Source organism: Cherax quadricarinatus, chromosome 25 (assembly GCF_038502225.1).
Source record: "Cherax quadricarinatus isolate ZL_2023a chromosome 25, ASM3850222v1, whole genome shotgun sequence".
Lineage (NCBI taxonomy): Eukaryota > Metazoa > Arthropoda > Malacostraca > Decapoda > Parastacidae > Cherax > Cherax quadricarinatus.
In genome coordinates, this window is record NC_091316.1 from 26017373 (window position 1) to 26038783 (window position 21411).

The following is a 21411-nucleotide window of genomic DNA, read 5'->3' on the forward strand; positions in this document are numbered from 1 at the left end:
ACTCTTCATAGATCTAAACTTACTCCCTGTTCAGTACATCCACACTTACTACTGTGCAATCTACATCTACAGGACCTTAAACTCCAATATCAACCTTGACCTAAAACGCTTTCTTGATAGTTGACAGAACCCACAGGCATAACACCAGACACAAACATCTCTACGACATTCCCCATGTCCGACTAAACCTTTACAAAAATTCAATGTATGTCAAAGGCCCTAAAATCTGGAACACCCTACCTGAGAACTCTAGAACTGCAGACACATTCATCACCTTCAAAACTACCATTAGAAAACATCTTATCTCCCTGATACACCCCATCAACTAACTACACGAATACCACCTGGTGGTTCACACTTACACTCACCCATTTGACCATAAACAGAAATATTAATCTCAATCTTAAAATAATGAATCCTATGATACTCCAATACTGAAACTATGTACTGTGCCAAAACAAAAGCATTCACATTGCTAAACTCACAAACTAGTATTTAGTCACTTAGCCATAATACCAACTTACCTCATAATTTGTAATATTTTAAAATAAAGAATTAAACTAAGTCTGCCCGAAATGCCTAGCCATGCTAGGCGTTCTAGTGGTACACTCTGTAATCATTATTGAACTACATGTAAACCACACAACAACCAAATTCTGTAAATTCAACATTGTAATCATTATAGAGAATAAACTTTGAATTCATGTCCCAGCTACCCTAGAGGTCAACCTTATGTCTGTCTGTTCCCAGGATAATGAAAGCAATATTAAGGGGGTAATACTAAACTGATGGTGTGGAAAATATGAAAATCTAGTTGATATGGAGGAAGACATGTACTTAGTTATGACATTTATTAAAGGAAATGTATCACCAAGAGTGGCTTTATCAGGCTCGATACAGAGACATCTAAATTAGCATATATACAGTACCCGTCACGACATTATGCCACCCTTCCCTTCCCCACACACATACCAAAACAAACACATACCATGAAAGATTATAATCTTTCTTTCAACAAACTGGCCATATCCCACCAAAGCAGGGTTGCAAAAAAAGAAAAACAAATCTCTTTTTAACTCTAGTGATGTATACAGGAGAAAGGGTTACTAGCCCATTGCTCGCAGCATTTTAGTCGCCTCTTATGACATGCATGGCTTACGGAGAAAGAATTCTGTTCCACTTCCCCATGGAGGAAAGATTATAGTACAGTGGACCCCTGCCTTACGAATGCATCATGTTACATTAAATCCTCCATACGAAGCATTTGAACACAAAAATTTTGCCTCGCCTCACAATAAAAAACTCGCCTTACGTGATTCGTCCGGGACGCGTCCCACGTGTGGCCTCAGCGCCAGTGTTTACAAGCCAGCCAGTGTGGTCACATCTACGCATACATTTGGTACATTTCACATTATCCCAGTGTTTAGTGCTTATAACTGCAAAATAAGTCACCATGGACCCCAAGAAAGCTTCTAGTGCCATCCCTGTGGTAAAAAGGGCTAGAATTAGTATGGAATTGAAAAAAGAGATTAAGGAAAGTGGGTTGAACTGCAAACCTTTACGGATGAAAATCACTCTGACACAGCTACTGCAAGCTGTGTTGGCAACCTGTACAATGACAATGTTATGGCCCATTTTAGGAAAGTCTTAAAGGAATGGGAGGTACAGAGCTCTATGGACAGATTTGTTGTGTGACAAAGATCTAGTGACTCTCAAGCTGGTCCTAGTGGCATTAAAAGAAGAAGGGAAGTAACCCCAGAAAAGGACTTGCTACCTCAAGTCCTAATGGAAGGGGATTCCCCTTCCAAACAATAACTTCCACACACTCCCCTCCTCCCATCCCATCAATCATCACCAGATCTTCTAAAGGTAAGTGTCATATATTCTATTCTTAGTAGAGTAGTAATTGTGCATGTCTTCTTCAGTTTGTGTGTATTAAAATTAATATTTCACGTGGCAAAAAAATTTTTTTTTTCATACTTTGCGGTGTCAGGAACGGATTAATTTGATTTCCATTATTTCTTATGGGGAAAATTAGTTTGGCTAACGATAATTTCGGCTTACATTGAGCTCTCAGGAATGGATTAATATCGTAAGGCAGGGGTCCACTGTATATATATATATATATATATATTTGCACACTTACTGAGGTTTTTAATACTTGATGCTGCATCCTTTATACTTAATCATGTCCCTCAGCCATGTAGGAAGACTCTTGCACAAATTCTTGAGCGTTTGGGGAGGTATATTATTCGATGCCTCGTGTAAAGCAGCCTCCAGCCACGGGATGGAACTAATATCCTTGCTCAGTAAACTTTGTTTCACTATTGACCAGAGGTTCTCAATAGGGTTTAGGTCTGGAGAATTGCCTGGCCAGTCATTAAAGAGCCTCACTTCACAGTCCTAAAGCCACTGAACTACAGATTTGGCAGTATGACATGATGCACTGTCCTCCATAAAAATCGTAGCCCCACACTTGTCAAATGCCTCAGGTAAATTGTCACACAATAACTCAAGGTAATTATAAAAGAAAGGTAAAGAGAGTGGTGAGAGAGTGCAAAAGGAGAGCAGATGATAGTGGGAGAGGCACTGTCAAGAAATTTTAATGAAAATAAGAAAAAATTTTGGAGTGAGTTAAACAAGTTAAGAAAGCCTAGGGGAAGTATGGATTTGTCAGTTAAAAACAGAGTAGGGGAGTTAGTAGATGGGGAGATGGAGGTATTAGGTAGATGGCGAGAATATTTTGAGGAACTTTTAAATGTTAAGGAAGAAACAGAGGCAGTAATTTCATGCACTGGTCAGGGAGGTATACCATCTTTTAGGAGTGAAGAAGAGCAGAATGTAAGTGTGGGGGAGGTACGTGAGGCATTACGTAAAATGAAAGGGGGTAAAGCAGCTGGAACTGATGGGATCATGACAGAAATGTTAAAAGCAGGGGGGGATATAGTGTTGGAGTGGTTGGTACTTTTGTTTAATAAATGTATGAAAGAGGGGAAGGTACCTAGGGATTGGCGGAGAGCATGTATAGTCCCTTTATATAAAGGGAAAGGGGACAAAAGAGACTGTAAAAATTATAGAGGAATAAGCTTACTGAGTATACCAGGAAAAGTGTACGGTAGGGTTATAATTGAAAGAATTAGAGGTAAGACAGAATGTACGATTGCGGATGAGCAAGGAGGTTTCAGAGTGGGTAGGGGATGTGTAGATCAAGTGTTTACATTGAAGCATATATGTGAACAGTATTTAGATAAAGGTAGGGAAGTTTTTATTGCATTTATGGATTTAGAAAAGGCATATGATAGAGTGGATAGAGGAGCAATGTGGCAGATGTTGCAAGTATATGGAATAGGTGGTAAGTTATTAAATGCTGTAAAGAGTTTTTATGAGGATAGTGAGGCTCAGGTTAGGGTGTGTAGAAGAGAGAGAGAGACTACTTCCCGGTAAAAGTAGGTCTTAGACAGGGATGTGTAATGTCACCATGGTTGTTTAATATATTTATAGATGGGGTTGTAAAGGAAGTAAATGCTAGGGTGTTCGGGAGAGGGGTGGGATTAAATTATGGGGAATCAAATACAAAATGGGAATTGACACAGTTACTTTTTGCTGATGATACTGTGCTTATGGGAGATTCTAAAGAAAAATTGCAAAGGTTAGTGGATGAGTTTAGGAGTGTGTGTAAAGGTAGAAAGTTGAAAGTGAACATAGAAAAGAGTAAGGTGATTAGGGTATCAAATGATTTAGATAAAGAAAAATTGGATATCAAATTGGGGAGGAGGAGTATGGAAGAAGTGAATGTTTTCAGATACTTGGGAGTTGACGTGTAGGCGGATGGATTTATGAAGGATGAGGTTAATCATAAAATTGATGAGGAAAAAAAGGTGAGTGGTGCATTGAGGTATATGTGGAGTCAAAAAACGTTATCTATGGAGGCAAAGAAGGGAATGTATGAAAGTATAGTAGTACCAACACTCTTATATGGATGTGAAGCTTGGGTGGTAAATGCAGCAGCAAGGAGACGGTTGGAGGCAGTGGAGTTGTCCTGTTTAAGGGCAGTGTGTGGTGTAAATATTATGCAGAAAATTCGGAGTGTGGAAATTAGGAAAAGGTGTGGAGTTAATAAAAGTATTAGTCAGAGGGCAGAAGAGGGGTTGTTGAGGTGGTTTGGTCATTTAGAGAGAATGGATCAAAGTAGAATGACATGGAAAGCATATAAATCTATAGGGGAAGGAAGGTGGGGTAGGGGTCGTCCTCGAAAGGGTTGGAGAGAGGGGGTAAAGGAGGTTTTGTGGGCAAGGGGCTTGGACTTCCAGCAAGTGTGAGTGAGCGTGTTAGATAGGAGTGAATGGAGACGAATGGTACTTGGGACCTGACGATCTGTTGGAGTGTGAGCAGGGTAATATTTAGTGAAGAGATTCAGGGAAACCGGTTATTTTCATATAGTCGGACTTGAGTCCTGGAAATGGGAAGTACAATGCCTGCACTTTAAAGGAGGGGTTTGGGATATTGGCAGTTTGGAGGGATATGTTGTGTATCTTTATATGTGTATGCTTCTAGACTGTTGTATTCTGAGCACCTCTGCAAAAACAGTGAAAATGTGTGAGTGTGGTGAAAGTGTTGAATGATGATGAAAGTATTTTTTTGGGGGGGGGGATTTTCTTTCTTTTTTGGGTCACCCTGCCTCGGTGGGAGATGGCCGACTTGTTGAAAAAAAAAAAAATTATAGTGGTTAATATACTGGTTTTTGAAAAGCACAATGAGTTTACCAACACTCTGAGCACTGAAACACTCCTAAACCATGAGCGAGTCTAGGTGTTTGGTGGTCCCACAGGTGTAGCATGGGTCTAGCAAGTCACTATCTTTGGGCCGGTACACATGTTCAACACAGTTATAGGTGATGGTGAAGGTTGCTTCATCACTTCAAAGTACTTCAGACCACTGTTGAGGATTCCAGTGAAGATATTTCTTTGCATAATCAAGCCTACGTTTCTTCTGTGGCTTGGAGAGGACCGGTTTCTTAACCTGGCGGTGACTACTGTAGCCCAGCTCTGACACACGTCTACTAACAGTTCTTACAGACACCTCTGAGAGAAGATGTGGGTTCTTTTCTTTCAATTCTCTAGCAGTTTTCTTAGGTGTACTATCTACCTGCTTCTTTAACAGTTAAGATACAAACAGATGTCTTCTTTGAGGGGCCAGGCCGAGGTTTGGCAGACGGTATCTCGACAACACCACCAGCCTTGAATCGCTGCACCCATTTCCTCACTGAATGCTCACACACACCAACATTCCCCACTATTTCTTTCGTCTGGTGAAGCCCTGTGATCTGAGCTATAGTTTCAGGTGTTAAAGACTTCCTTTTACCCATAATCAGACATGTATAGCCCCAAAACCAAAGGGAACACTGGACAAAAGATGGGGTGGATGAGAGACAAAAGTGCAACACCACCTCTCACCACGGCAGCCACATGAGCACAGTGGAGTGTGGCGGCAGTCCGTGACATCATGCTAATGGCTGCTACCTGGCATAATGCACTGACAAAAAAAGACCCCCCCTGTATGGTAGGCCTTTGATTTTTGTCACAGCATTATGCAGGGGTGCTCACCCAGCATAATGCTGTGATGAGCACTGTAGTGCTTGGAAACAGGTAATGTGAATCAAAAAAGTAGTCAGCTGCAAGTAGTGGGATCATGTGATGAGTAATTGGTATTACTTTGTTTAAAAATCATCTCACAGAAGTCAGACAGCTTCAATGTGCAAATATTTAGCAATAAAGTTGTTACCCAACCTGGACACAGCCATCACATAACACCAACCCACAAACAGTCACATAATATCCACTACTCATCATGTGATCCCACTACTTGTTGCTGATTACCTTCTTGCTTAATGTCACCTGTCTCCCACCACTATATATGTTCATTTCCTAAAGAAGCATAAACAATGGTAAAACCATTTTCTTAATAAATGTTATAACCATAACTGTGTAACTACTACCACATTTTTTATTATTTCTATTAACACATTGGCTGTCACCCACCAAGGCAGGGTGGCCCGCAAAAGAAAAACTTTCATCATTCACTCCATCACTGTCTTGTCAGAGGCGTGCTTACACTACAGTTATAAAACTGCAACATTAACACCCCCTCCTTCAGAGTTCAGGCACTGTACTTCCCATCTCCAGGACTCAAGTCCAGCCTGCCAGTTTCCCTGAATCCCATCATAAATGTTACCTTGCCTACACTCCAAAAGCACGTCCTGAACTCATTTGTCTCCATTCACTCCTATCAAACATACTCACACATGCTTGCTGGAAGTCCAAGCCCCTTGCACACAAAATCTCCTTTACCCCTTCCGTCCAACCTTTCCTAGGCTGACCCCTACCCCGCCTTCCCTCCACTACAGATTTATACACTTGAAGTCATTCTATTTTGTTCCATCCTCTCTACATGTCCAAACCATCTGAATAACCACCTCTTCCTCCAGATAATAATTTTGGTAATCTGGCACCTCCTCTTAATCTCCAAACTACAGAATCTCTGCATTATATTCACACCACACACTGCCCTCAGACATGATATCTCCACTGCCTCCAGCCGCCTTCTCCTTGTTGCAACATTCACCACCCATGCCTCACACCCATACAAGAGCATTGGTGTAACTATACTCTCATACATTTCCCCTTTTTGCTTTCATGGACAAACTTCTTTGTCTCCACAGACTCCTAAGGGCACCACTCACCTTTTTACCCTTGTCAGTTCTATGATTCACCTCATCTTTACTAGACCCATCTGCTGACATGTCCACAATCAAATATCTGAACACATTCACCTCCCCCATACTCTCTCCTTCCTTTCTGATATCTAATCTTCTGTTACCTATCTCTTTTGTTATCCTCATCACCTTACTCTTTCCTGTACATATTCACTTTTAATTTCCTTCTTTTACATACCCTACCAAACTCAACAACCAACCTCTGTAACTACTCTTCAGAATCTCCCAAAAGTACAGTGTCATCAGCAAAGAGCAACTGTGACAACTCCCACTTTGTGTTAGATTCATTATCTTTTAACCCCACACCTCTTGCCAGCACCCAAGCATTCACTTCTCTTACAACTCCATCTATAAATATATTGAACAACCATGGTGACATCACACACCTCTGTCTAAGGCCTACTTTTACTGGGAAATAATCTCCCTCTCGTCTACATACTCTAACCTGAGCCTCACTATCCTTGTAAATATTCTTCACAGCATTCAATAACCTATCTTCTGTTCTATACATTTGCAACATCTGCCACATTGCCCCCCCCTATCAACCCTATGATATGCCTTTTCCAAATCCATAAATGCCACAAAAACCTCTTTACCCTTATCTAAATACTGTTTACCTATGTTTCACTGCAAACACTTGGTCTACACACCCCCTACCCTGCCTAAAGCCTCCTTGTTCATCTGCTATCCTGCTCTCTGTCTTACTCTTAATTCTATCAGTAATAACTCTGCCATACACTTTACCAGGTATACTCAACAAACTTTTTTTTTTTCTTCAACAAATTGGCCATCTCCCACTAAGGCAGGGTGGCCCAAAAAGAAAGAAAAAAGTTTCTCTTTTTAAATTTAGTAATTTATACAGAAGGGGTTACTAGCCCCTTGCTCCCGGCATTTTAATCACCTCTTATGACATGCATGGCTTACGGAGGGAGAATTCTGTTCCACTTCCCCATGAAGATGAGAGGAAATAAACAAGAACAAGAACTAGTAAGTAAATAGAAGAAAACCAATATGGGTATGTATATATATGCTTGTACATGTATGTGTGGTGTGACCTAAGTGTAACTAGAAGTAGCAAGATGTACCTGAAATCTTGCATGTATATGAGACAGAAAAATGGACACCAGTAATCCTACCATCATGTAAAACAATTACAGGCTTTCGTAAAAAAAAAATATTTTGTTTAATACTTTTGGGGGTCTGGAATGGATTAATTGGATTTCTACCGTCCTGCCAAGTGAGTGTAAAACGAAAGCCTGTAATTGTTTTACATGATGGTAGGATTGCTGGTGTCTTTTGGCTGTCTTATAAACATGCAAGATTACAGGTACGTCTTGCTACTTCTACTTACACTTAGGTCACACTACACGTACGTGTACAAGCATATATATACACACCCCTCTGGGTTTTCTTCTATTTTCTTTCTAATTCTTGTTCTTGTTTATTTCCTCTTATCTCCATGGGGGGAAATAAATGGGATTAAATCTGGAGTATCTGAGAGAGTTAGAGCAAAGGAAGGGGTAGCAGTAATGTTGAATGATCAGTTATGGAAGGAGAAAAGAGAATATGAATGTGTAAATTCAAGAATTATGTGGATTAAAGTAAAGGTTGGATGCGAGAAGTGGGTCATAATAAGCGTGTATGCACCTGGAGAAGAGAGGAATGCAGAGGAGAGAGAGAGATTTTGGGAGATGTTAAGTGAATGTATAGGAGCCTTTGAACCAAGTGAGAGAGTAATTGTGGTAGGGGATCTTAATGCTAAAGTAGGAGAAACTTTTAGAGAGGGTGTGGTAGGTAAGTTTGGGGTGCCAGGTGTAAATGATAATGGGAGCCCTTTGATTGAACTTTGTATAGAAAGGGGTTTAGTTATAGGTAATACATATTTTAAGAAAAAGAGGATAAATAAGTATATAAGATATGATGTAGGGCAAAATGACAGTAGTTTGTTGGATTATGTATTGGTAGATAAAAGACTGTTGAGTAGACTTCAGGATGTACATGTTTATAGAGGGGCCACAGATATATCAGATCACTTTCTAGATGTAGCTACACTGAGAGTAAAAGGTAGATGGGATACAAGGAGAATAGAAGCATCAGGGAAGAGAGAGGTGAAGGTTTATAAAGTAAAAGAGGAGGCAGTTAGGGTAAGATATAAACAGCTATTGGAGGATAGATGGGCTAATGAGAGCATAGGCAATGGGGTCGAAGAGGTATGGGGTAGGTTTAAAAATGTAGTGTTAGAGTGTTCAGCAGAAGTTTGTGGTTACAGGAAAGTGGGTGCGGGAGGGAAGAGGAGCGATTGGTGGAATGATGATGTGAAGAGAGTAGTAAGGGAGAAAAAGTTAGCATATGAGAAGTTTTTACAAAGTAGAAGTGATGAAAGGAGGGAAGAGTATATGGAGAAAAAGAGAGAGGTTAAGAGAGTGGTGAAGCAATGTAAAAAGAGAGCAAATGAGAGAGTGGGTGAGATGTTATCAACAAATTTTGTTGAAAATAAGAAAAAGTTTTGGAGTGAGATTAACAAGTTAAGAAAGCCTAGAGAACAAATGGATTTGTCAGTTAAAAATAGGAGAGGAGAGTTATTAAATGGAGAGTTAGAGGTATTGGGAAGATGGAGGGAATATTTTGAGGAATTGTTAAATGTTGATGAAGATAGGGAAGCTGTGATTTCGTGTATAGGGCAAGGAGGAACAACATCTTGTAGGAGTGAGGAAGAGCCAGTTGTGAGTGTGGGGGAAGTTCGTGAGGTAGTAGGTAAAATGAAAGGGGGTAAGGCAACCGGGATTAATGGGATAAAGATAGAAATGTTAAAAGCAGGTGGGGATATAGTTTTGGAGTGGTTGGTGCAATTATTTAATAAATGTATGGAAGAGGGTAAGGTACCTAGGGATTGGCAGAGAGCATGCATAGTTCCTTTGTATAAAGGCAAAGGGGATAAAAGAGAGTGCAAAAATTATAGGGGGATAAGTCTGTTGAGTATACCTGGTAAAGTGTATGGTATAATTATTATTGAAAAAATTAAAAGTAAGACTGAGAATAGGATAGCAGATGAACAAGGAGGCTTTAGGAAAGGTAGGGGGTGTGTGGACCAGGTGTTTACAGTGAAACATATAAGTGAACAGTATTTAGATAAGGCTAAGGAGGTCTTTGTGGCATTTATGGATTTGGAAAAGGCGTATGACAGGGTGGATAGGGGGGCAATGTGGCAGATGTTGCAGGTGTATGGTGTAGGAGGTAGGTTACTGAAAGCAGTGAAGAGTTTTTACGAGGATAGTGAGGCTCAAGTTAGAGTACATAGGAAAGAGGGAAATTATTTCCCAGTAAAAGTAGGCCTTAGACAAGGATGTGTGATGTCACCGTGGTTGTTTAATATATTTATAGATGGGGTTGTAAGAGAAATAAATGCGAGGGTCTTGGCAAGAGGCGTGGAGTTAAAAGATAAAGAATCACACATAAAGTGGGAGTTGTCACAGTTGCTCTTTGCTGATGACACTGTGCTCTTGGGAGATTCTGAAGAGAAGTTGCAGAGATTGGTGGATGAATTTGGTAGGGTGTGCAAAAGAAGAAAATTGAAAGTGAATACAGGAAAGAGTAAGGTTGAGGATAACAAAAAGATTAGGTGATGAAAGATTGGATATCAGATTGGAGGGAGAGAGTATGGAGGAGGTGAATGTATTCAGATATTTGGGAGTGGACGTGTCAGCGGATGGGTCTATGAAAGATGAGGCGAATCATAGAATTGATGAGGGGAAAAGGGTGAGTGGTGCACTTAGGAGTCTGTGGAGACAAAGAACTTTGTCCTTGGAGGCAAAGAGGGGAATGTATGAGAGTATAGTTTTACCAACGCTCTTATATGCGTGTGAAGCATGGGTGATGAATGTTGCAGCGAGGAGAAGGCTGGAGGCAGTGGAGATGTCATGTCGGAGAGCAATGTGTGGTGTGAATATAATGCAGAGAATTCGTAGTTTGGAAGTTAGGAGGAGGTGCAGGATTACCAAAACTGTTGTCCAGAGGGCTGAGGAAGGGTTGTTGAGGTGGTTCGGACATGTGGAGAGAATGGAGCGAAACAGAATAACTTCAAGAGTGTATCAGTCTGTAGTGGAAGGAAGGCGCGGTTGGGGTCAGCCTAGGAAAGGTTGGAGGGAGGGGGTAAAGGAGGTTTTGTGTGCGAGGGGCTTGGACTTCCAGCAGGCATGCGTGAGTGTGTTTGATAGGAGTGAATGGAGACAAATGGTTTTTAATACTTGACATGCTGTTGGAGTGTGAGCAAAGTAACATTTATGAAGGGGTTCAGGGAAACCGGCAGGCCGGACTTGAGTCCTGGAGATGGGAAGTACAGTGCCTGCACTCTGAAGGAGGGGTGTTAATGTTGCAGTTTAAAAGCTGTAGTGTAGAGCACCCTTCTGGCAAGAGAGTGATGGAGTGAATGATGGTGAAAGTTTTTCTTTTTCGGGCCACCCTGCCTTGGTGGGAATCGGCCAGTGTGATAATAAAAAAAAATATATAAAAATCCATGGGGAAGACATTCTTTTGCCAGAATGCTCTGGGAGTTTCTGAGTGATACACCAATAAAGGCTTCACTTTGCAATCACCACTAGCATTGGCACACATCAGAAGAGTAAGCCTGTCTTTCATAGGCTTATGTTCTGGGAGTGCCTTTTCCTCCTCAGTAATGTAGGTCCTGCTTGGCAATTTCTTCCAAAACAGGCCTGTTTCGTCGCAATTAAACACTTGTTCAGGTTTCATGTCTTCACTGTCTATGTAATCCTTGAATTCCTTCACATATGTTTCAGCTGCTTTTTGGTCCGAACTGGCAGCCTCACCATGCCTAATCACACTATGTATGCCACTACGATTCTTAAATCTTTCAAACCAACCTTTGCTGGCCTTAAATTCACTTGCATCACCACTAGTTGCAGGCAATTTCTTTACCAAATCGTCTTGCAACTGCCTAGCCTTTTCACAAATGATCGCTTGAGATATGCTATCTCCTGCTATCTGTTTTTCATTTTTTTTTTTTTCAACAAGTCGGCCGTTTCCCACCGAGGCAGGGTGACCCAAAAAAAAGAAAGAAAATCCCCAAAAAGAAAATACTTTCATCATCATTCAGCACTTTCACCACACTCACACATTATCACTGTTTTTGCAGAGGTACTCAGACTTCATTTATCCACACCAATAACAGTCTCTCAACATTTTCTAACACTTGTGGTCACTGTTTCGTAATCACAGTTGCACCTTTTGCAACAACAGCTTCCTTGATTGCCGTTTTCTTGGTCACTATAGTAGCGATGGTTGATTGGGGTTTAGTATACAACCTGGCCAGCTCCGACACATGCACTCCACTTTCGTACTTTGCAATTATCTCTTTCTTCATTTCAATAGTCATTAGCACTCTTTTTCTTGAAGGGTTGGCACTAGAAGCTTTCTTGGGGCCCATGGTGACTTAGTTTGCAGAAACAAGCACCAAAAACACTGTGATAATATGGAATGTACCGAATGTATCCTTAGATGCGTGCACACTGACTGGCTTGTAAACACTGGCACACACGGGGCAGTTCAGGCCACACGTTGACACGTCTCGGACAAATCACGTATACCGGGTTTTTTAACGGGAACCGAGGCAAAATTTTTGCATTAAAATGTATCGAATACCGAATTTATCAGATACCGATGCCATTGTAAACCGGGGGTCCTGTGTGTGTGTGTGTGTGTGTGTGTGTGTGTGTGTGTGTGTGTGTGTGTGTGTGTGTATATTTATATATATATATATATATATATATATGTATATATATGTATATGTATATATATGTATATGTATATATATGTATATGTATATATATGTATATATATATAATGTATATATATATATATATATGCATATATATATATATATATATATATATATATATATATTACACACACACCTACCATCCGACTTACGACCTGCTTGACACACGTCCACTCGACCTACGACCATGCAGCTGGGCTGGGCCGGCTGATGCACACCACTGTACAATATTTGACAATACTCACGGGGGCAATGTGTCATGCAGGCAGCATCAATTTGAGTAACCCTGCCCTATCAGCAGCATCATACTGTATTAACTGTACTAACTGGACAGTAAATTTCACCATGGCCCCTAAGATGAAGTCTGAATCTTGCACTGGAGATTGTGGCAAGAAAGGCTCTTACTCTCGAACTCTCTGTTTTCACTGTTGCACATAAACCCGTCTGTATCTCTCTGCCTGTATATCTGTCTGTATCTCTGTGTCTATTTGTCTGTCTACTAGTGTGTGTGTCTTTCTGTCTACTTGTGTGTGTGTCTTTGTCTACCTGTGTGTCTGTCTTTCTGTCTACCTGTGTCTTTCTGTTTACCTGTGTCTTTCTGTCTACCTGTGTGTCTTTCTGTCTACCTGTGTCTCTGTGTCTTCCTGTGTGTGTGTCTTTCTGTCTGTCTGTCTACCTATGTGTCTGTCTTTCTGTCTACCTGTGTGTCTGTCTGTCTTTGCTTGTCTGTCTCAGCCACTCATTAAGAGTGTCCTTGGTCTTGAAGATGCCATATTAATAATGATGATAATAATAATCACTGAGGCGCATTAAATGTGTATAAAACGTTAATATAGACATTTTGCTTAATCCATCTATGATTTTTTTTTCAAAATTATATAATAAACATGCTACATAACATATAAATTAACAAATATGAGAAATTTTTCTGGTCAGCTTGACAGTGAACAGGAACCATTCATGTCCGGGCTGGTAACAACAACAACAACGTTTGTTTACATAACTCATGAACATTCTACATTCTCATTCTCTCTCTCATTTATTCATTTAATCTTGTTTACTCACCTCTCACTCTACATTAAAACTACAGATATTTTAAGGTAAGTAATGAGTGGACACGATTATTATATTATAGCTTAATAATAATAATATTAATATTAGTACATATTTATTATTGTAATAATAATGATTATTAATATTACTATTATTAATTTAGGGCACTGGAGCACACATCCACTGTATAGCACTTTGTCTGGATTTTTTGGGTTATCCTAGGTAATTTATAATACATGTATGTATGATAACTTGACATACGTGTACCAGTGAGAGAGAGAGAGAGATACAAAGAGACAGGCACATTCGGTCAGCCAGTCAGCCAACTGCCCACCCACCCACCCACCCACCCACCCATCCAGCCACCCACCCACCCATCTAACCACCCACCCACCCATCTAACCACCCATCCAGCCAGCCAGCCAGCCAGCCACCCGGCCAACCACAGACCCGGCCACCCAGCCAGCCAGCCAGATACGTATTACACATGTTCCAGAGTTGTTTCTCTTTACTTAGGGTATAGGTTACACAACATTCTGGTAGGATGACACTACCAGTGGTATTCTCCCATTCCACTGTGTCGACAATACATAAAGATAATAGTAACATATGATACTGTATGCGATGTAAAATTTACAATACATATCACTACCATGTATACATTATATACAGTACATAAATAATTAAAATGCAACAATAGAAGTAAATTATGGTAAAAAGAATGAAATAATGATTGTACATTACATTACAGTATTATGTAGGTAGTTTATATAGGAAAGTTTTGACATTATGCCCTACCCAATATGTCGGCAATTTTCAAAGGTTCGACTTATGTCCATTTCGACTTACGACCGGTTGGTACGAACCAAGCTTGGTCGTAAGTCGGATGGTAGGTGTATGTGTGTATGTGTATATATATATATATATATTATATACAGTGGTCCCTCAATAATCGTCCGGCCTGAAAGTCGTCCATTTCGGAAATAGTCCTGTTTTTTCGTCAAAATATTGGCTCGGAAATGGTCCGGTAACTCGCTAATAGTCCTTCGTCCCGGACGCGTACTCACGGTCTGAGCGGCCTCGAGCCGCCTCGGCCTTTCCTTCCCAGCCAGTGTGCCATTGTTTACCAGTGAGCGACGGTCCCCTCACGTGCTCCAGCGAAATATTTCATAATATTTCATTTATTTTAGTGCTTGCAAGTTATTTAAGTGCTAAATAAGCTACCATGGCTCCAAAGAAAGCTCCTAGTGCCAAGCCTTTGGTAAAGAAGGTGAGAAATACGATTGAATTTAAGAGAAACATCATTGAACAATATGATAGTGGCGTACGTGTGGGCGAACTGGCCAGGATGTATAACAAATCCCGTACAACCATATCTTCCATCATAGCCAAGAAAAAGGAAATCAAGGATGCTGTTGTTGCAAAGGGGGTAAATATGCTGACAAAAATAAGATCACCAGTACTCGAAGATGTTGAGAAGTTATTATTGGTGTGGATAAATGAGAAACAATTAGCAGGAGACAGTCTTATGACGTCGCTTATTTGTGAAAAGGCTAGGCAGTTGCATGACGATTTGGTAAAGAAATTGCCTGCAACTAGTGATGTGAGTGAATTTAAGGCCAGCAAAGGCTGGTTTGAGAGATTTAAGAAGCGTACTGGCATACACAGTGTGGTAAGGCATGGTGAGGCTGCCAGTTCGGACCACAAGGCGGCTGAAAAATATGTGCATGAATTCCAGGAGTACATAGAGGCTGAAGGACTGAAACCTGAATAAGTGTTCAATTGTGACGAAACAGGCCTCTTTTGGAAGAAAATGCCAAAGAGGACCTTCATTACACAAGAGGAAAAGGCAATGCCAGGACACAAGCCTATGAAAGACAGGCTGACGCTAATGTTCTGTGCTAATGCTAGTGGGGATTTCAAAGTGAAGCCATTACTAGTGTACCATTTTGAAAATCCCAGAGTGTTCAGGAAAAACAATGTTATGAAGAGTAAATTGTGTGTGTTTTGGAAATCTAATAGTAAGGCATGGGTCACGAGGGAAGTTTTTGTAGAGTGGTTCAATGAAGTGTTTGGCCCTAGTGTGAAGAATTACCTCCTGGAAAAGAAATTGGATCTCAAGTGCCTCCTAGTAATGGACAATGCACCTGCTCATCCTCCAAACTTGGATGACCTAATTCTGAAGGAGTTTGGGTTCATCACAGTAAAGTTCTTGCCCCCGAATGCCACTCCTCTCCTCCAGCCCATGGACCAGCAGGTCATTGCAAACTTTAAAAAACTCTACACCAAAGCAATGTTTGAAAGGTGCTTGAATGTGACCTCAGACACTCACTTGACCCTACGAGATTTTTGGAAAGAACATTTCAGTATTCTCCATTGCATAAGCCTTATAGGTAAGACCTGGGAGGGACTGACTACCAGGACTTTGAACTCTGCTTGGAGAAAATTGTGGCCAGATTGTATCCACAAGAGGGATTTTGAAGGGTTTGGGGCTGACCCTGATGAGCCTATGTCAGTTGTTAAATCCTTTGTGGCACTGGGGACTTCCATGGGGTTGGATGTGAGTTTGGAGGATGTGGAAGAGTTGGTGGAGGACCACAATGAAGAGCTAACCACTGAGGAGCTGCAAGAGCTTCAGCAGGAACAGCAACAGATCGCAGCTCTGAATCTTGCTGCAGAGGAGGAGGAAGAGAGATGGAGGAAGGTGCCACCTTCAGAAATTAAGGAGATTTTTGAAATGTGGGGTAGGATGGAAAGATTTATGGAGAAACATCACCCAGAGAAGGATGTTGCAAGCCATATCGGCAACTTGTACAGTGACAGAGTCTTGGCCCATTTTAGGGAAGTTTTAAAGAGACGCCAGAAACAGAGCTCTCTGGACAGTTTTTTTGCAAGACAGGACTCCAGTGACTCAGGGTGGTCCTAGTGGCATTAAGAAACGGAGAAGAGAAGTAACCCTAGAAAAGCAATTGGTACCTGAGGTGTTGATGGAAGGGGATTCCCCTTCCAAACAGTAATTCATCCAATCAGTCTCCTTCTCCAGTCTTCCATACACAAAGAAGAATCACCAATAAAGGTAAGTGTTATTCTGTTAATGTTTAATTCATCATGTGCCACTGTATTGTTTATGTACTACATCTATATTTCATGTAAAAAATTTTTTGTTTTAATACTTCTGGGTGTCAGGAACGGATTAATTGAATTTACATTATTTCTTATGGGGAAAATTGATTCGTAAATCGTCCATTTCGATAATAGTCCCACTTCCAGGAATGGTTTATGGACGATTATTGAGGGACCACTGTATATATATAGGGAGGTACCACCTCTAGAACTGTCCTAGGGACCCTCATCCTCAGATAAAAGAATAAACTTGCTTCAAGGAAAATTCAAGGTTCTCTCTGAAGCTGTTTCGTGATTAATCCGTTCCAGAGAGCCTGCTGAAAGTCGAAATTCACGAAACTCGAAACCATTTTCCCCATAAGAAATAATGGAAATAAAATTAATCCATTCCAGACACTCAAAAATATTAAAATAATTTTTTTTTTCAAATTAAATAAAGATTTATATACTGAAATCAATGAGAAATCAAGTACATGCATATAAAAAATAATATTACACTTACCTTTACTGAAGACTTCTGGGTGGATGGAAGACCTCCCGGGAGGAGGGGATAGGAGGAAGGTGTACACTATTGTTTGGAAGGAGAATCTCCTTCCATTAGGACTTTAGGTAGCAAGTCCTTATCTGGGGTTACTTCCCTTCTTCTTTTAATGCCACTGGGAACAACTTGAGAGTCACCGGACCCTTGTCGCACAAAATATCTGTCCAGAGAGGTCTTTTTCTGGCGTTTCTTTAAGATTTCCCTGAAGTGGGACACAACAGTCATTGTACATGTTGCAGATGTTTTCAGTTGTTTCAGCTTGGTTAGGGTGATACTTTTCAACAAAACTTTGCAACTCATTCCACATTCCACACATGTCCCTAATCACTGAAGAAGGAACCTCCTTCACTCTTTTCCTCCTCCTCTGAAGCAAGTTCCTCGGCTGTGGTCTGATGCTGTTCCAGTTGAAGCTCTTGCAGTTCGTCAGTGGTTAGCTCTTCTCTGTGGTCCTCCACCAACTCTTCCACATCCCTGTCACTCACCTCCAACCCCATGGACTTGCCCAATGCCACAACACCTTCCACAACAGGCAGAGGGTCGGCAGGGACAGGGTCTGCCTCAAACCCTTCAAAATCCCTCTGGATCGTGTTCCTCATTTTATTTACTAAAGAGCTTGCACTAGCTTTTCTTGGGTTCATGATGACTTATTTAGCAGTTGCAAGCACAAAAAACAATGGATTATTATGAAATGTATTGTATGAACCCGCAGGGTGATGGTCACGTGTTGGTAAACAGTGGCACACTGAGGGTGAATATCGTGGGAGATTGGCTTGGTGTGCGCGGTGATGGGCAGAAGGGTACCGGACGGTCGCCGAAACACGAGTCTAATCACGAAACTCGAGGCCAAATTTTGCCAAAAAAGACTCGCCGAAGGTCGAATTTCACGAAAGTCAAGGCTGCTGAAACTCAAGGGTCCACTGTACGCGTGTGCACACGCGCGCGCACACACACACACACACACACACACACACACACACACACACACACACACACACACACACACACACACACACACACACACACACACACACACATACACATATACACACATACACATATACACATATACACATATACACATATACACATATACACATATACACATATACACATATACACATACACATATCTACCTGCCTACCTACCTAACCTACCTAACCTACCTACCTACCTAACCTACCTAACCTACCTAACCTACCTAACCTACCTACCTACCTACCTAACCTACCTAACCTACCTAACCTACCTAACCTACCTAACCTACCTAACCTACCTAACCTACCTACCTACCTCTCCTCTCCTCTCCAGGTAGAGAAGAGAGAGAGAGATTTGGGGGGATTTTTAAGCGAGTGTGTAGGAACTTTTGAGCCAAGTGAGAGAGTAATTGTGGTAGGGGACTTATTCCCTTATAATTTTTGCACTCTTTTGTTCCATTTGCCTTTATACAATGGAACTATGCATTCTCTCTTCCAGTCCCTAGGTACCTTACCCTCTTCTATACATTTATTAAATAAAAGCACCAACCACTCCAAAACTATATCCCCACCTTCTTTTAACATTTCTATCTTTATCCCATCAGTCTCAGCTGCCTTACCACCTTTCATTCTACCCACTGCCTCACGAACTTCCCCCACACTCTCAACTGGCTCTTCCTCACTCCTACAAGATGTTAGTTCTCCTTGCCCTATACACGAAATCACAGCTTCCTTATCTTCATCAACATTTAACAATTCCTCAAAATATTCCTTCCATCTTCCCAATATCTCTACCTATCCATTTAATAACTCTCCTCTCCTATTTTTAACTGTCAAATGCATTCATTCCCTAGGCTTCCTCAGCTTATTAATCCCACTCCAAAACTTTTTCTTATTTTCAACAAAATTTCCATATGTTGTATATCTAATTTGTGATATTCATCCTAAACTGCATCAGCAGTGCTCCAAAAATCACAGTCCTCAAACTATTTGTGTTGCCTAAAATAATTTTTAGAATTGGAAGCTTTCTACCCCTAGGCTTTAATCCTTTATTTATCATTGCAGGTAATTAAAGTACATTTGCCATTCACCATTTACATAACTCCCTGGAAATATATCACTTGTGGATGACATGAGTTTACAGTACTATAGCAAGAGATTGTTGTATATACAGTGTATGTATACTAAACTTTTTTTTTATCCTAACCAGGCATTTTATTGTATGTCACATTGCAGTTAGTCTAGTCTGCTTTTTCCTTTCTAGGTTCACCTTCGAGCACACGAGGGCAGTCACTTAAGTGCTTCTGACTCTGGCACCCCTGTTGACCGATAGCAGTGCCCAGATATTGCCTTAGTAAGACAGATTTACATTTGTAGTAGCATTGTGTTAATATGTCTATTATATCCTATAAATTGTATTTGATACATACATTTGCTAGTTATGCCAACCTCAGAAATTTATTTTCTATATTATGCTTTTATACATCTGTTGAATTATTATTATTGTAATGGGAATGCCAGGTAGGAAAGATACCTATGTTTTTTACCTTGTTTATTAAGTTTTCCTTCTGTGGATACCTTAGGGCTTTCAGGTGGGGGTTGTCTACAGTTTCATTTCCAAATATTATCTTTAGAGTTGGTAAACAGCAACCACCCAAGGAGGCACCCACCCAGGCATAGCAGAGCAAAACTGAGGCCTGTTAAATCTTTGCACTCTGCCAGGATTGTTGGTCTTTTCCTTCTGCAATAACCTGAACACAAAAGATGACAAGTAAATCTCTCAAACATTTTACATTCAAAATATAATATCATACACTATGATGAGTTGGGTACAATACTACTAATTTGTATTAGTAATAAAGAAAAAGGATTATCTTTGTATAAGATTAATACACTTGCAGATGTACTTTAACTCATGATATATTGTTATAAATAATAATATTCTCTTCATATCAGCTATGTACAAATGGCAGTAAAGTAAACATCTGTTGAAGATGAGTGAATTATGAATGATCTATGTGCAGTAGATTATACACTTGAAATGCTGTGTTGAAAGTTTCCAATTTTCAAGATAGCAATCATAATTATGTGAAATAGTATAATGAATTATACAGTACTTACAAATGGTTGGGAGGTAAAATGCTGACAAAGAGGCTTACATGTGAGAAAGCCTATATTCGACAACTGTTCACTTAAAAATCTCATGATTGAGGGAAATGTCTAATAAAGGCTTGGCTCTGCTGTAAGTGTCTTAGTATAATTATAATGGTATACTATAGTGACAAGCAGATAAGTAAGCTACATGTGCGGCAAGTGGGTATCTTTATTGTCAAAATGTTTCACCTATACAGTAAGCTTTGTTAGTCGAATACAAAGGAGACAGCAGAAGCAGTAGAGAGGCAAGACTGTGATCAATCCATCAACCTTGAAGATATGTTTTTGAGGTGGTCAGTCCCTTAGCCTGGAGAAGTGTTCGGCTCCATAGTGTTGAACAATAGAACTGAACTATGGAGCTGAACATCTCCAAGCTGAGGGACTGGCTACCACAAAACTAAAAGTTTTGACAATAAAGATACCGAACTGTTGCACATGTCTTACTCATCCAAGTGTCTTAATAATGCAGTACAAGTGTCCCTTGCTCTATGTGATAGATGCTTTCCAGGATATATGGTGTTTATAACAGCAGCTGTAGTAATAAATGTGCACTGCATCTATCCTCACTTTGTGTTGCAAACTGCACCTCATATAAGACTGAATTTATGACACACAGGTAATTACTAGTAGAAATCTAGTCAATGCACAAGAGCAAATTTGCATAAAGCAAACCAGCATCAAGCCTGGGATGACTGTACTTATGAATCCTGTACTGCTAACACGAACTGTAATTTTGAATCTGAGAGAGATTTTGTACACTAGCCTATTATAACAGATTCGTGTATAAGTGAAAATTTGTATGTTTATATGAAGTAAAATTTAAGATTAATTTTTATATGATCATTTTTTATACCAATCTTTCTGTTCTTATTGGGTATTATCTGGTGTATATATTTCTCACATTAATGATGTTTTCATTTTCAAGGCTTATTGAATATCCAGTATTTTTAATAGTACATACATGGCTTGTACTTAACCCCTTAACCATTTGACTGTCACAACC

At 40.3% G+C, this 21411-nt stretch overlaps 1 protein-coding gene across 3 annotated transcripts in view; it reads left to right on the forward strand.

The window, feature by feature from the left end:
- LOC128689942 (maspardin) overlaps positions 1-21243 on the forward strand; it is a 157390-nt gene extending 136147 nt beyond the window's left edge. For all 3 annotated transcript variants that reach the window (XM_070088671.1, XM_070088670.1, XM_070088668.1), the window contains one exon: positions 19519-21243. In XM_070088671.1, the coding sequence (XP_069944772.1) occupies positions 19519-19587 (69 nt within the window). In that variant the 3' untranslated portion in view covers positions 19588-21243. The remainder of the gene's footprint in view (positions 1-19518) is intronic.
- Positions 21244-21411: the final 168 nt, after the last annotated feature.